Source organism: Varroa destructor, unplaced genomic scaffold (assembly GCF_002443255.2).
Source record: "Varroa destructor unplaced genomic scaffold, Vdes_3.0 BEIS01000001.1, whole genome shotgun sequence".
NCBI lineage: Eukaryota > Metazoa > Arthropoda > Arachnida > Mesostigmata > Varroidae > Varroa > Varroa destructor.
Window position 1 is genome coordinate 47340267 of NW_019211454.1, and position 16408 is coordinate 47356674.

Consider the following 16408-nt stretch of genomic DNA (forward strand, 5'->3'; position numbering starts at 1 on the left):
AAATGGACTTTTCGGAGTAACCACCTATCAATGGTTTTTATTGACTCTCGGACAAGCGACCGGGATGAAGTGTACTTTTCAGGTCTAAAATCCCATTCTTAAACACAGTCAACGTTTTCAAACAACTATACACCGTACAAATACTCCAGGCTACCTCGACGGCTGTTTGATCTCAGCGAAAAGCGAAATAAGGTAAGTGCTAAAAGTGCTTTTTTATATCAGAAGCATCTATCTTCGACGGCTGAACTACCGCTCATTGTGCTACGAGAATACAACATCCTTTATATAAAAGAGAGCAGTTTCAAACGGCATAATAAAAGGAACATATCGAGTGCGTATGTAGCACCTTGTAAAGACTTGTCGGGATCCCAATAGTGTAATTTATTATTATGCACGCGCTGCAGAGTCCACAAAGGGTCACTGCTACATATTAAGCATTATAACAGATGAAAAATTATATATTCGGCAATAGGATTTTACCATGCTCTATTAGAGCTATAATAAAAAAATAATAATTAAATTTTCCAGATGATAATCGCTAGCTTCATTGCGTACACTTATAAAGAAAACGAAAATTTGTCTGTCATGTATACGGCAGGCCAACAACAACACCAACTGCTTTCAACAAACTGGAACTTGAAATCAATAAATCACCATCAGAAAGCAACGAATAAAACTGGACATGCTTCTCGCTTTGTGCCTGATCACATGTATAGCCAGTTACAAAATATGGCAGTGTTGTTAAGTGGGGCAGATATCCCCAGTAGTGGACTACTTTTTTGTTGCCAACGGTGCCCAATCGTAGATACTAGTTCATATTGTGAACATTTCTAGCACCCAAACCACTTATCGGTGCATGGTGCCTTAATTGTGACCCTATCTAAAATAGGTCGTTATTTATGCTTTATCATGAACCTACTTGAAGACATATTTTCGTAGCTAATTGATTTTAGGAAACGGAAAGAGGCACTTGTACATAGTAGCCTCTTTAGGATCTACTTGAGTGACTGTAATCAATGCACTAAATTCAGTAGAACTTTGTGTAATTTGTAGAGACTCTAATAATCAAACGAAGGCTTAAGAGAACAAAAAAAAGAAAATTACAATCTACAAATTGAGAACGTGTTGCAATTAAAATAAGTATTCCACTGATTTATAGACTACGAATTGTTTTTTTTTTTTTTTTTTTAACTATAATGTGACTGATTTGAGAGAGGCGGGAAGTTTATAAAACAAACACTGGGCCGTGTTCTTCGTTTCGCAATGAAATGCGTATTATCTATATAAGAATTGTTTAACATATTTACTCAGCCGGTGTTGCAAAAGTCCGCTGCTTTAGCTGATAAGTCATATTCACTCTTGCTGGTTAACTGTTTCTATATCAATGAGTGACCTTTCGTTAAACCTGTGCGTATTACCGCTTTAATTCGACGTCTCTTTTTAACGTAAACTGACGTTTATTCCACTTATAGGCCCCAGTTTATTAATACGCGACTGCGGTACGAACCGCTCTCTAGGATTTCACTGCCAAGTTCTTCAAATCACGTTTGATTCACTCAGTTTCGCGTCTTCGTACGAATAAACTCTTTCCATTCCATCGTCTCTTTCCGATTTAGTGCAGCAGCTGTTATGTGTTCTCTCTGCGGCTGTGCTTGCTAGTGCTTTTCCCTTGTGCTTATAATGCTGTCAGTGACCGCGGTGAAGGAAGGACGACGGCGAGAGAGTGAATATCGTGACCATTCATAGACTCGCGCTGTTTCTCTCCTTCCTCTTGGGGCGGAGACTGCCCTGAAGACATTATCCGGCCGACGATTAAGCTTCATGTATGAAAACCGCCTCTTACACTTAAATGGCATTTGTGGTGGAGGTATTCAAGCTGACCGTTGCGAACCTGCGTACCTTCCAGACACCGTTGTACGTATAATAGTCAAGATGAAAACTTTGGTCGTCGCTCTTTTGGCCAGCACCGCCTGTCTGACTGCCGGTAAAATATCTGTTTATCGTTAACTTTTTAGTTCAATTAACCGCTAGCTAGAATACGAACAACACAGGTTTTCAACTGATACTTCACTTACGCAGATTATTTACAAATACATTCAAATTGACGACGCGGTTGAAATGATATTTAGGAATAGGTAACGCTACTTCATTCGCTAGCTTCGGGAAAAGCCTGTACATTTTTTAGGCTTCTAACTTTTATTTTGGTTTACATAGGCAAAGCGAGTGCACAAATATTATTGTGATGCAATTGACTTAATAGTAAGTTTCGTTCGGATTGTTACTATGCAATGATTCTATCAATAGTCAGCCAGTGAAAAAGTTGTCGTAAGTTCTGTAACGGTTTGAAATGAGCAGGGTTCAGAAACGTTTTATGTCTTTAACTTGAATCTTTCACTCTTTGTGAATTAGAGATGAAATTATCGACTCCAGTTACTCATAAAATTCTAACTGGGCTTAAGCACCGAAAATGACCATCGTAGTTATAATATTTTTGTGTCTGACGAAAACTTTTCCTTCTTCTAGACCATCCACTATACTATGCCAAATACGTGTAGAGAGGAAACAAGAGTATACCTAACTGATTGGCTTATTGTGGCTTAATTCTAGCGGATACTGCTACAGGGGATCACCAACCGGACTCAAATCAGTTCGGCAGATGGCGTACCTGTTTGAAGAGCAAGATACCTGAAAATAAACAGCCAGGCATGGAAGCCTGTATTAACAAACCTGGCGGCACAGATATGTCCAAATTTCGCCGAGGTCTTGGCTGCGTCCTCGAAAGCTACGGCATCGTTAACAACCACAGGGTTAGCAAGGAACAATTAAACCTCCTATTTTATTCCAATATTAGCTGTTGGGCTAGATAGCCCCTATTTAGCAATCGAACCACATATGAATTACACAAGTAAATTAAAGGTTTATTGATATGAATCCATTATATTTCTAGTCAACACTTTTAACTATACATATATAGAAGTATCGTGTACTAATGGAGTCAATGACAATGAAAAATGGCCACTACTATATGCTACTGGTAAAGCCAATGGATCCTAGCAAAGTGTTGCAGCTATATCAGTCGAACCTTTCCCATAAAGCATTGTTGCGATACGAGCTTTATTCAGTTAACAAGGTCCGTATCAAAGAACACTATTAAAGATCTTCGTGCAGAATTGAACTGATGGACATCCTCCTGATAATGGGCGGTCATTTTGTATAGCATTCAATGAACGTTTCCAGGAAGTATTTCGAAAACCGGAATGGCATACTGCATTGATGCATTTTTTCCGACGCGGTAAACGATGATAAACGTTCCGTCTAAACGATTTTTTCTCTGGATAACAAAGAAACTCAGCTTTGATGTTTACTTGTTATTTCTTTAGGTTGACTTGACCAAAATGCGCTCATCGGCCTCCTTAGTTACGTCTCCTGAACTAAAAAAGGCCTTCATGGAATGCCCGAAAGACGATAAAAATTCTTCACTTGATCGCTCGATCAAATGCGTCATCGATCACCTTGAGACATCCTGCTCCGCCGTAAAGGCTCAAGGCTAGAGAATGACCTTCTTCACCCTACAACACGTTCCGTAGTGAAGCCAGAGGCCTATATTAAACTTGGCAGCTCTTACGACGGTTCCAAGTTAGCATAATAAAATGTATTAAGACATTTACCGTGTACTCTTTAACTATGCCGTACAATAATATTGGTAAGCCGGATCGAATGGGGCTAATTTCACTTGCTAGGAAACGAAGGTGTCTTTCATATTCGGTAGCCTTGCTAATGGCTGTTCAACATATTCATGACAAGCGAACGACTCGGCTATTTAAGACTTGCGCATCTTCCCAAGAACTTGTTTCTTATCTATACTTCGCGGGATACCAAGCTGAACTGTCAGTAGTGACGTATTCGTCTAAAGATAAAGTTTTTTCGATTTTTAGTATAAATATTGTATCAATGATGGTGGAATCAAGGTGAAACGGTACCAAAATCTCTAACCATAACCCGTCAGCACATACAGCTATATACAGAGCGTCATTAGTAAACTTAGAACACGATCGAGTCTGGCAACCAGCTTCGCCTGGAAGTCTAATGTGTGACCGTATATATGCCATACAGTTCTTTTTCCATAGCTCAAATAATCAGTGTTATCGAAACGATATGATCTGTTGTTTGTGGCAACGTCAGTTCTCCATAACGAGATCGTGCGTTGGGTCTATAACTGGTTGTGAAAATTACCAGATGGACAGCAAAGGGATTGTGCGGTCGGCGGCTAATAGATCTGTTTTCGACCAACAGAGACAGAATAGATGGTAAAAATATAGCGACAGTTGCTTACCACATTGTTGATTCCAGTTGATTAGGAGGGTCTGACACATGCGTTTCATTGGTTTAAACCTCTGGCCTGTTGTTGGCTAAAGTACATAGAACGATATATTGACTCTCATACGTGGAACTCAAGCAAAAAAAGATCCGGTAGGGATAATTTGATTGACTACTAACAACATCTTTGTTCGGGGTCGGTAACAGATGATACGAGCGTTGTGCAGCTACTTGTTATAGGTACATTCCGTAATTCATATATCGTATCCATACGTGGGGTCGAACCGGAAGCACTTTACTACGGTAAGATCTACAAATATGCTAAAAACCCACCTGGGCTAAACGAAAAAACAATTTTAATTAACCTTCTTCCATGCACAATCACTCGCTTCACACATAGCACTCGAGAGAAGTGTACATATACGAGAATAACCAATACCGATAACAGACACAGATGCACGAAATAGGTTTCGCCGTTATTAATCGGCCGTACTTTGAGTCAATTGTCGTACCATTGTGCTTGACCAGACCGACGCGCTTCGACGTCAAGCTTTGTGCTAGATACCATCTGTAGCTGTAAGCCTGTGACTATCTGGCCTCCTAGGGGTCGTTCACCGCATTGTCGCCGTCAGAAGATGCCACTGCGTCGTCTGTAATGCGGTGTCCGCAGGCAGAATGCGCTCGGCTCTCGTCTTCTCTAGCTTTTTTCCCATTCGTGGCCAATTCCTGGCTTGTGGCAGACAATACAGCAGCTCGCGTTATTTCGATAGTTGAACGTTCTGGCAGTAGATAGGCACTCCAGTACTGCTATCTGCCAAAAGACTAAATAGCCACTCATGTATCTCATAAAACATGGTAAAATGACGCAAGAGCATGATTAACAAAGTTTAGTTATATAATAGGTGTAGTGAGTCTCAGCGTTATTTTGGCTATGTTGTGTGTTGCTATATGACCGTGAGCGGTGTTGGCGTAAAACGCGGCAGTTGTAACATGGCATCATTACGAAAAGCGACCGTTATTTCAGTCCAAAGGGGGCTACATGGAAGTAAAAACACAACAGAGCACTCACGTCAACAACCCAAAGAGCTAACTAAAAAACTATGGAGTGAACTGCTTCCACGATTAGAGTACGTGCTCAGCGACTGTGATGGCGTTCTATGGCATTCAAACCTAGTGGTGTCCGGCGCTAGAGACACGTTTCGAAAACTGCGCGAATACGGATTAAAAGTCGGTTTTGTGACAAACAACAGCACGAAATCGAAGGCCGGACTACTGGATAAGTTCAAACAAATGAACTTTCAAATTACCCCTCGGGAGATCTTTTGCGTAAATAACCTTACTGCTAGCTACCTTCAATCGAGGAAAGTCAAAGGCCGAGTGTACATGCTGGGCACTGAGGCCCTGCAGAATGAGCTTGAAGGGGCTGGCCTCAGATGCAACCCCCCTGGTCCGGATTTAGCCGATGGCCATCCACAATCCTGGTTGGATATGAAAATGGATACTGACGTTGAAGCAGTTGTACTTGGATTTGACTATCATTTCAGTATGGCGAAGGTATGCCGAGCTTGCACCTATCTTGCTAGGCCGAACTGTCATTTCATTGCTTCCGAGGCTGATGTTCGAGTGTTTGAAAAAAACAGCTCAGGTAACTGATCGAGGGTTTCTGAACAAGCTATTCTTTAAAGTATACAAAATCACTGGTATATTATTCGATGATTAAAGATTTTTTTTTGTTTATTTATGTGAATTTAGATAATTAACGCAGTTGCGTTGGAAATTACAAGTAGCTACTGCGCACATGCGTTCACGTTCATTTTGCCCTTTGCAGGTATCGTACTTCCGTCCACAGGGGCAATACTTGCTGCAATAGAAGCAGCCGCAGGTCGACGCGCTGTAATCATAGGGAAACCGTCGACTACGATGATTGAAATGATTAGACGAGAGTATCCAGAGATACGATCGGATAACACGCTGTTCATCGGAGACTATCTACACACAGATATTGCGTTTGGTGCTAAAAACGGTTTCACCACCCTGTTAGTTGAAACCGGCATGCACAGCCGTCACGACCTAACACAGGTTAAGGATTCGTCACTAAAGCCGACGTTCTACACGAAGAGTATTGCCGATATTTTCGCATTTATGCAATAACTTACTGTGTCGCAAACAATTTATTTTCGCTAATGCCACTCGTTGTACACCTATCGCAGACTAATATACTCGACCTGACAAAGAGTTGCCGTATCAGTTTCGCGGAACAGCCCGAGATCATTGGTTCCGCTAAAATATCAAAACACCATATGAGAACGTTTCATGTACTTGTATATCAGTAGCTTACAGACGTGTCAACACTTGACGCCGCGTATTGCGGTAAGAGCGTATTACCGACAACATGCCAATATCTATACATAAAGTATGGTAATATAACTGTTAACCCATAGGCTTCGAGCAGCCAACGCTAACATCAACACTCGCCATTTCGTAGCCAGCTGTAGATACATGTACATAGAAGTATATTGAAACTGATAGGATCATAACATAAGAAAGATTAGGCGTCAATTTCGTAGGCTGAAGCTTTTATGAAAATTTATGTGGCTCACAAAGCACCGTAGGGTAGTTCCGATTCTCAAACTGTATTTGGCTTGAAAGCTTTTGACCTCAAACGATCAAGCATGTACCAGAAAGGCGTTTAATGACAATCTAATTTTTCAATACTTCGTTCATTCTTCTATGGGAAGAATGGTCACAGTTAAACAATTTGTGTTCAAGATGCTGGTATGACTATTTCAACATGACACATAGCGTCGATAAGGATGTGACCAGTCGGCCAAATTAACCCAAAATTACGTTGAAATGGTGCTATCTCATTGTTTTTTATTAGTCCGACGACGTAACACGGAAAAAGCGTCGTAGTTTAAAATAATTAGAAACTGGGCTTATTTGATGACCTCGAATACAAGTACGCCTGATTTTATACTCATGTCGGATTAAATTTTCTTCTGGGGCAAAAAATAGTTCCCATTCGTTTTAGTCTGCGGTACAATCACATCATTGCAGTACGGCTAATTTACCTTTATGAACTGCGAAGGATGATATGAGGTAATGTTGATAGCTTATGCGACTCTATAATTACTAACACTTCTGTTGTTGATTCTCGTTTGTGCGATACTTGCCTTTTTATCTATGCTACTATAAGCTTCTTGAAAAAAGCAAATTTTAGGTGTAACCACCGAAGTTCAACTATCTTCTACAACGACGCGGTTAACTCAAAGTTCTTTGACTGAGCCTAGGACTAATACAGCTTACTGTTATGTTGATATACGCCAACGCCACATGACCTGTATATCCGATAAAACCTGTAAGTGATTTAGATAACTAAATAAACTTATTAGAAAACCATAATTTTGTGCTCATGTAGACAGAATCTTATTCAAAATCGCAGTCATTGCTTAATGGTACGAATGTTTTCATATTTAGGTAGTGTCAACAAGTGTCTAAGCCGGGCAGTGAGAAGACGATAGTACTCAGGAAGAAACAGCGACGGCTTGAACGCTAGAGCTACATCCGTCATCTAAAAACTGTGGAAGCAACTAAAAGATTTATCTCAAACAAAAACTTACGGTGAACCGTGCGCGACTGCTGAAATGTATTAGGAAATTGCTTTTCGGAACCTGAAACGGGTATTTTACCTCTTTTATTAGCTCCTTTCCGTATCGTGCAATCATTTAATGCCTGCTTAGCGACGAAGCACGTCTTCCCAAGATCGCAGTATCACTTTCAGCGATCTCCGCAAGATGATTACCGTGCACGTACAATAAATGGCCTACATAAAAATGAGATCATACGCATATATTCAGAAGACTCAGAAACCATTGGCCTGCATGTAACTTTGGCTATTTTCGCACACCTCTAGGAAGTTTTATAACGCGAAACCTGAACGAACATACCTTAGTTTTTTCAGCCAATAATTCGACCGTTCAGAACACAGCGCCGCGCCTTCTATACTCCTATTACTAGGAGTATACTATATATATATATATATATATAATAGGAGTACGAAACCGTTACGGTCACAGTCTTTATTACTAAAGACTGTGACCGTAACGGTTTCGTACAATTTTTATTCCTGTGTTTTCTCACTCAACTACTTCTGTCTCTCTAACAACGTAAGGGCTAACGCTTTAGTTCTTCTTTACGTCGCTGTCAATATTTCTATATTTGAACTAGAATCCACTTGTGATTACTGCAGTACTTACTTTGCCTGAATAAAAGCAGCTGCTTATCGAACGACTGGTCCCGTCGAGTAATCGACGAGATTAGGGGAAGGAATACAAAAAATTGCAATCAGACTTGCTGTTCTTCACAAACTAATAGGACGCTTGTAACGCTATTGTAGACAGCGTCCTTAAAACAGCAAGAAATTGTGATACCTAAGCTAACTGTTCCAGCAATAGCTCTACGAGCAATTTTCATTCGAAACTGGATTCGAGTGAGTATCGGTTATTCGATGGTAGCCTAACTTTTCTATCGTTGGCACACCTACTTCTCTCATATTAGCTTTACTTTATTAAAATTCAGTGTTATGAAGAATGAGGACGAGATTGCCTGCTACTTGTCTTTGTTTCACTGTGTAAACAAAACCTCGAAGTGACCTCTTAGGTATAGTATCGAGGACCTGCCCTCATTAGACGAAGCCAAAGTAAGTTTTTCTTTGTATATATGTGGGTTTTTTTCCAGCAGGTCTATGAAACCGCATGGCAACGACTAGCCAACGCTGAAATTTCGACCGCTGATGGCGATCTGTTCATGGTTGCCATGTCAGCGCACACTTGGAGGGATCACAAGTTAACTCGTCTGAGAAAATGATATTCAAAATAAATACAGACGTTCAATTGGTGAGTTCAACGTATGCTTCATAATAGATTTCTGCAATAAGCGATAATAATGCCACTGAATGATGAAACAATATTTATATGCGTACAGATGCTCGGAGAAGAGTCACTCGTCTGGGTCAGATAGAACTTCGCTAATGAAATTGAAGATTTACTGGAATAGGTATTTGAGAGGTCGTTCGATATATTTGTTTCTTCCTTGTCATTAGTGACAAAGAGGCTCTGTGTTGACCATGTATATATGGGATCGTTTATGATTCTTATTTAGTTTATAGATAAGTTTGTATATTGCGTAAGTTTTTCGAATGGGTTGGATTCAAAATTTCGAAAACCATAGGTAGCGTAAGAAGTTGTCGCCTGTTAAAATTTTGCCATTACCAATTAAAAAAGTAGCGTTATTTGCCGTTTGTTAGGCTTCATGCATTGCCAATAACTTACTCGAAAAATTATTTCAAAACTGTCGTTTTTCAACTTGAAACTTAGAGACAGCGAAATTCATGCCGCAACTAAGGACACAGCTGTTGTCGATAGACATAGTGAACTTATGGTTCAATGTCCAATTTTGTACAGTGGATCTTAATCCCACATGGACATTTTGCTTGGGATGATCATCCTCATTTTGGGTAAAATTTGTTTGCACTCATTGAAAAAAGTTTATAAACTTTTTTGCTCATTTTGAGTGCGTTCCTCTTCAGTACAAAGTGTCGTTCGCGGTACGTTTCTGAGTAGAGATGACCCTACGGGGTAACTTTACGTTGCACAGCTAACGCAGTAAAATGGAACTACGCACTTGTCCTTGATTTGTCTTTGAGTAGAAAGCATTATTATACAATGTAATTGAAATCTTTCATGCTTCCACTATACTCACCCTATTACACCCTCCGGCTGTTAGATATCCTGAAATTTTCAAGAGAGCTTTGGCTCTCTTGAAAATTTCAGGAAGGATAGTAGGAAGGTAGTCAAAGATCTCCTGTCATTTCTCGAACGCCAAAATGAACACTTCCATAAATGCAACATTCATTCTCTGTCGTAGCAGTGATACATATTGATTGAGCTCAGCGACTATTGTTCAATGAGAATGAACTATATACAATTTACAAAACATGAGTCGCTTGCATTTTTTACGGCCACACAACATCGCGAGAGTGTATAATGTAAAGATAAACGAATATTAAAAGCTTGTAACTTCTACTTTGAGTGTTTATTATCTATTGCTTTTGGAATATGGCGGCAGTCCCATACGTTCGAAACTGCAATAATTGATGTTTATTCTATGTCGGTAAAAAATGTCATGGCGTTTTTTTGTTTCCCTTCACCATTCTTTGTTTACCTCTATATATTAGTCAAAAACCCGCTCCCTTTTCCCTCCAAATCCGTTGCTATCAGTCAGACCGTAATTTAAAAAAAAAAAAAAAAAAAAAAACGATCATTTGATGATACTAACAGTGTGTTATACACTAGAAGATGAAATAACGGAATAGTCGAGAAATATCTCTATATGGATTAGCTGCATAAAGCGCAGCGAAAAACTCCCATGAAGAGGCGCAGTATCGTTCTATACGACATTGCCATGCAGGGTCGAAGTAGGATAAGACTTCATCAAGCAAGGTAAAAATTAGAGTCTTCATCTTCCAGCAAGAATGCATGATACCATGACGAACAGGCAAGGTTAACTATCTTTCCTACTATCGAGCACAAATACCTGTATAGATATTCGTGTCAGTCTCGGATACTTCTCGATAGCAATTATGCACGAGAGCTTTGCACGAGCCACTAGAGTTATTGATTGCAACGCCGACATCTATTTTATCTTCTTATCGTTCAGCAAACAATTTGATATACTAACAATTTGGAACGGCTGAACCGTTTAGACAGATCTCCCCCATGGAACTTGGGTACGTTATTCGTGTGTTTCAAGATTACGCCTGTCCTGGTTAATAGCATACATTTAAAGCGTTTCCAAGCTGATCCAAGACTGATTCAACGAAATTTGATAGAGTTTTTAAATGAGCGAAATACCTTTTCACACAAAACTCATAAAGCCCACTTTTGCACGATGGTGTTTTCGAATCCAAGACATGAACGCAAAAAGTTATTAATTGAAGCGCGTGTAAAAAAAAATAAATAAAAACGTCGCATCTGTGACCTCCATGCATGATACCTCGAAGCTGGGCCAGTGGTTACGACAAACGGTGTTTATTGACGGCCATCATTCAACCTACTGCAGCAACGGTATAAATACGTATACAACACAATTCGGATACGGATAAGCCCGCATAAATGCATTACTAAGCTGAACTTGAATCTCGTAATTGAAATTTGTTACCGGAAAGTAATAGAATGGATGACCTTACATTGAATCTCCACCAGGTGATCCGCTACATTGTCTAATTGATCGTTAGGAACCTGTCTTGCTTATGACTAGGAAACGGGTACAAGGTAGAACAATATAATGTAGAAGCTTATAAATGCAATGTTCAATTAGACATAGTGTACTAAAAAACAATATACTGTTCTAATTTCATCCTCCCTGCAAGGGTAAACCTTCTGGTTCATTTGTTCAGTTAACCTTAATTAGGTAGGCAATTAAGGATATTATAAGCGAACGAACTGGTCTCCTTAAGGAGTAGTTTTTTTATCTATACATATTTCAGACATGTTAGTGTTGGCACTGTCAAATCAATAGCATACGACACGCAAACTACAAATTGTAATACGTCACCGTGAAAAGATGAGAGTACCATGTGTGATTGTCAGGCTCAAGGACACATGGTGGTGAAGGCTCGAATCGGGGCATATACTTACTTTATTTCATGTCCGGACTTTCTGAAATAATGCGTAAAAACTTTAACAGAGGACAAAAAACACGAAAGACCTATTTTCAGAGATAAGTTGGTCGAAAGCGACGCTTGACGGTAGTAGTATACGAAGTATTCGAGAGACTTATTCAACTTGAGTCACAAAGTTTTACTTGCGATATATGCGGATCAGAAGACATTTCGGAAAATTCAGATGAATACAGATCGCCAAAGGAGTGTTTTTGGGTCGGGAAATAATACAGGATGAAATGCAATTGAGATAAAAGATCTATATCTGGACGAAGAGCATATATACGTATAACTTTGCGCACGGTTCAGCGCTGGCATAATATACCCGTATATCGAGAAAATACACCTTACCCACGCGAGCATGTTGCAACAAGAAGCTGGCCCTGTTACTATTTTTATTAACTCCCCTAGCGGTAAAGTATAGCCTGGCTGTTGAATTGCTTACGATTAATAAATGCTATGCTACACGCGTGACGAAATAAAGGATTTTGTAACAATGGATCAATCACAAATGGTAGTCGTCTTAAGATTATAAATAAAGTTGTACAATTATCATAATCATAGCTAATTTATCTCTGCGTGGATATCGGGTTATTGAACACAATCTGAGCCTATATTTTCTTTCGGTTTGAGAACAGAATCAAAGGAAGCTCGAGACAAGCCCAGGTTCCACAAAAACAGGTTTGGCTATTTGATATTCCGGGTCTCTCATGATGATCTAACTTTATGATTTAATAAAATGTACTTTTTGGCGTTACAACAATTTAGCTGTCGAGTAAAACGTGTATTAATGAAGGCACAAAATAGAAAATCTACTTCGAATGGGTCACGATGCCAGGACAAGCTCAGTAAAATTGTCTGAACAGGAAGTAGAGTCTACTATTGTAGTTGTTGTTTCCACATTTTGAGCTAACGTCCCGTCTGTGTAGCAAGCACGATATCTCTATCTAAAATACCAGGTCAAATCGGTCACATAGAGAACATTCAACAGAGACAGTTCCGAATGATCGAATGCATACAAATATCAGGAGCTGTTCATTACTAAAGAACCTATAAAACAATGATTACCTTATTTCTACGAAGCAAGAATCATTAAAGACACCATAGGGTCTATGGCAGTTACGACAACCACGTGCCGAATATGCTCTCAGTATTTCTGTCAGCAAACATTTCATCGTAGAGCCTATTCCATAAGTCTAAAACAGGCTTTAATAAAGGACCCCACTAACAGCATGACCTGAAAATAATCCAAACTATCCCTTTGCGACATTTTTATTGATAAGATCTGACTGCTTCTTTTGACGAACTTTGCACTGTCGTCAAGTTAAACGTATGTCCCTTTATAAGCATGTACGTTTAACTTGAACACACTTGAATACCTTGGAATTTTATCAATATTTCATTCTGTAACTATGGCGTTTATATAGGTTTTAGTGTGGTTAAATTGGTCTTTGAGAACGATACGTACATTATTACTGATCTGCTTCAGTTTAGGGGATCAAAGGCAGCTTGTGCGTGTGCCATTGCTTGTTCTATCTATAACACGGCTCCTCACCGTTCAATTTTATCTAGATCTAGCATAGACAAAACCTGGCAGTAGATGACTACAGCCTATCATGTTTAACGGGCTCCTCTACGAAGAGAAGCCTTTTCCTCTAGCTTTGTTAGATGATTGATTGATCCCTTTGTACAAAGTCACATCTGGCTCATACAGATCTTCAACTGATATTTCTCATGAACTTTAGTGACCCCGCTTGGGCCTAATAATGGAAGAGTTTTTGGCCAATTCCTTAATACAATTTCTCCACTTTCATATCATCGGTTGTTTTCAACGGTAGCGTTAAGCAAATTGTGGCCCACATAGCCTTACCTGGCCTTATATTATTAGTTATGTATTTAGCACTTTTTTTTTGCCGTTACAAAACTAACAAAGGCATATATACTTCATCTTAAATGTCCCTGATGTTCAAGAATAACCATAGTTTAAGTAGCGACGGATAATTATATAGTGACAATGCAAAATTTGATTCTAGTCCTAGTAGTAGGTACCATTCAAGTTGTTTTTGATAATACGTTCATGATTCAAATGCTGTGTTATAGAACAGAACGAAAGTTCTTTAGACGAAGAGTACACTTATATGTAACTGAGCTTATATAAATAGTTAATCTATGTTTGCGCGATCATTGCTATAATGATATTGCCATGATAATTTAAGATTAAAAAAAAAACTTAAAGACAAGTTATACAGGTTACGCTTGCCACACGAATGTAGTACTGCCTACAATATCAAGCAAGTAATATATTGGCAGTTTGAAGAAATAAGGACACACCATCTGTTCCTTCCTTTAGGGAATGCTTATCTTTAAGGTTTTTTAACAGACGCATATAACCTGATTTATTGAATAATATCTACCACGCTGGAAAATCTATAAAAACAGAACCTATTCAATTCAACCATGGCTGCTATTATTTTAATTACTGCTGCTTCTGCGATGGGTAATGCTAGCTGGGGTTTGGAATGGTATTGGTAATAATGTGTTCGTTGTCAAAGTTTGCCTCTTTTATCTCTTCTCCTGAATTACCTAGTTCCCACTTGCGTGTTAGTTATTCATTTTCCCTTGATCTTTCTACTCCACTTGTTCTTTATATATGCGTCTACACTTTGGAAGGACAAGGCATTGCCGTCGGACTTTCGTAGTCAAGAGGCGCGAGATAACCACTTCCCGTATAGGTTGGCAGACTGGCCAGCAGCCAAAGCGTACGCCCGAAGCCCGTTCGTGATAACTGTGGCATTATGGAAATGGTCATCGTCAACATTAGCTCAAACAGCTGTAGCAAAAGCTACACCGCCTATGCCCTAGCTTGGTTTAGTTTTAGTGACTAATGAAAGATGGTGCGACTGGGTCGACAGCTGTTGCTGAAGATTTCGTCCCAATTTCGATACTATAAGCGAGAGCAATCAAGAGCCTACCATCTTTAAGGACCTACACACACCAACATGTACTATAACTCGCGGGCGTCTTATATGGAGAGATAGGGAAACGAGCATGCTGTGGCTGCTGATCATAACGTACTATTAAGTTGATCGTCTGGTGTGGCGGAACCGACCCAATCTTGGCTACTTCTCTATTTAGGATCATAGATGCACTCCTCTCCGACGTTATAGTTATCGTTAGTGGGGGCAAGTGGAAAAATGACAATGTGCAGTGCTTTTCTTAGGTAAGAAAAATACCGTCAATCGATATCGGTGTAAAGCTAGGGCACTGGAAAGCTGAAAATTCTCCTTGAGGTATAAAAGAAATAAGTCAGATTTACGGCAATAGCGTACGTTGGCCAGAAGAAATGGCAGTACGTATTACGAGTGGCTACTACGGGGCAAGATAGTTTGGCGATGATCGATTTATTTACAATCTTTCAGAAACAAAATAGTAATTTAATTGTGTGGAACACCGTGACGGCACGTCACTTACATAGGAAATAGAGGACTTGTCTGAGAAAAAATAACCCAAGAGGCTGTATTAGTTCCATATGTTATGTACATATGCAACGTAAACATTTGGGCAAATTTTTTTGCTGTGAGTGTTTTTCTAGAAAGCAGCTCTGTGTTCCGTTCACTTTTTCTATCACCGCATGAAAAACGCAAAGGAGTTATGCCCTAAGGCTACCGATAGTTAACTGCCAATAAAGAATAACTTTTAAAAAGTGTACCTGTGGAATGATCGATATTCGAAATTCTTTAGTGGAGTATTTGGGAAAATGAGGTAATGTTGTAACGTCGCAGGAGAACATCTAATATATATTGTCCTCGTAAGGAAAGGTAATTAATCAACTTTGTGCAAATATTGTCACCGCAAACAGGTGGCAGATGCAGACGAAGTACTGCTCATAGGAATCGAACCGACACAGGGTGCCGTTTTCTCATCGATTTCTGTCGAAGGACTGAGCCTATTGTTTCGAGGCCGACTGTTTGCCAAAATATCATATTGCAGCCTAGGGGAGTATTGCACCATATAACGCGTTTTGCCCCGCCGTATTCAGGGTTAAAAGTGAGTGTCTCGCCTCACCTCACCTCTAAGGCGCTCACTATATTTTATGAGCTGACATAATTATGGTTCAATGAATAACAATTGTGTTTAACAAAAAGGAAAGCTTATGGTGCTGATTTTGGGCAGAAAGTGTAATCGAACCTCCTTTAGAATGTTAACCTCTCTCTCTAGATATGTATATATATAAAGCCCTCCAGGCTTTGAGTTTTACGACTAGTATCGCCGTTAAGCATTCCATCAGACGCCAGGCACCGACCACAAAACGGAGTGTGTTTATACCCAAATTCGAAGCTAGACCATTATCTACACACACATACACATATA

At 39.6% G+C, this 16408-nt stretch overlaps 3 protein-coding genes across 7 annotated transcripts in view; 2 read left to right on the top strand and 1 right to left on the bottom strand.

Moving 5' to 3' along the window:
- The window catches only part of LOC111246944 (uncharacterized), an 85179-nt gene extending 80205 nt beyond the window's left edge, over positions 1–4974 (bottom strand). Inside the window, exons 1-2 of one of the 3 annotated variants that reach the window (XM_086977657.1) lie at positions 4830–4974; positions 4334–4655 (exon numbers count right to left, since the gene is read on the bottom strand). The gene's annotated coding sequence lies outside the window, so the exon portion shown is untranslated. Of the gene's footprint in view, positions 1–4333 lie in introns of all 3 variants that reach the window. The other 2 variants (XM_086977655.1, XM_086977660.1) reach the window with 2 other exon arrangements.
- On the top strand, positions 1719–3663 carry LOC111247024 (uncharacterized). The gene is made up of 3 exons (XM_022797546.2): positions 1719–1984; positions 2608–2807; positions 3381–3663. Exons 1-3 carry the CDS (start codon positions 1822–1824, stop codon positions 3549–3551), a joined length of 534 nt encoding a protein of 177 aa, XP_022653281.1. The 5' UTR covers positions 1719–1821; the 3' UTR covers positions 3552–3663.
- A 46-nt stretch (positions 4975–5020) lies between the features above and the next one.
- Positions 5021–16408, top strand: part of LOC111246989 (phosphoglycolate phosphatase-like) — a 45062-nt gene continuing 33674 nt past the window's right edge. For 2 of the 3 annotated variants that reach the window (XM_086977664.1, XM_022797501.2), the window contains exons 1-4: positions 5023–5962; positions 6146–7675; positions 9055–9212; positions 15897–16084. In XM_086977664.1, coding sequence (XP_086833790.1) covers positions 5266–5962; positions 6146–6468 — 1020 coding nt within the window. In that variant the 5' untranslated portion in view covers positions 5023–5265 and the 3' untranslated portion in view covers positions 6469–7675; positions 9055–9212; positions 15897–16084. Of the gene's footprint in view, positions 5963–6145; positions 7676–9054; positions 9213–15896; positions 16085–16408 lie in introns of all 3 variants that reach the window. The other variant, XM_086977665.1, reaches the window with a different exon arrangement.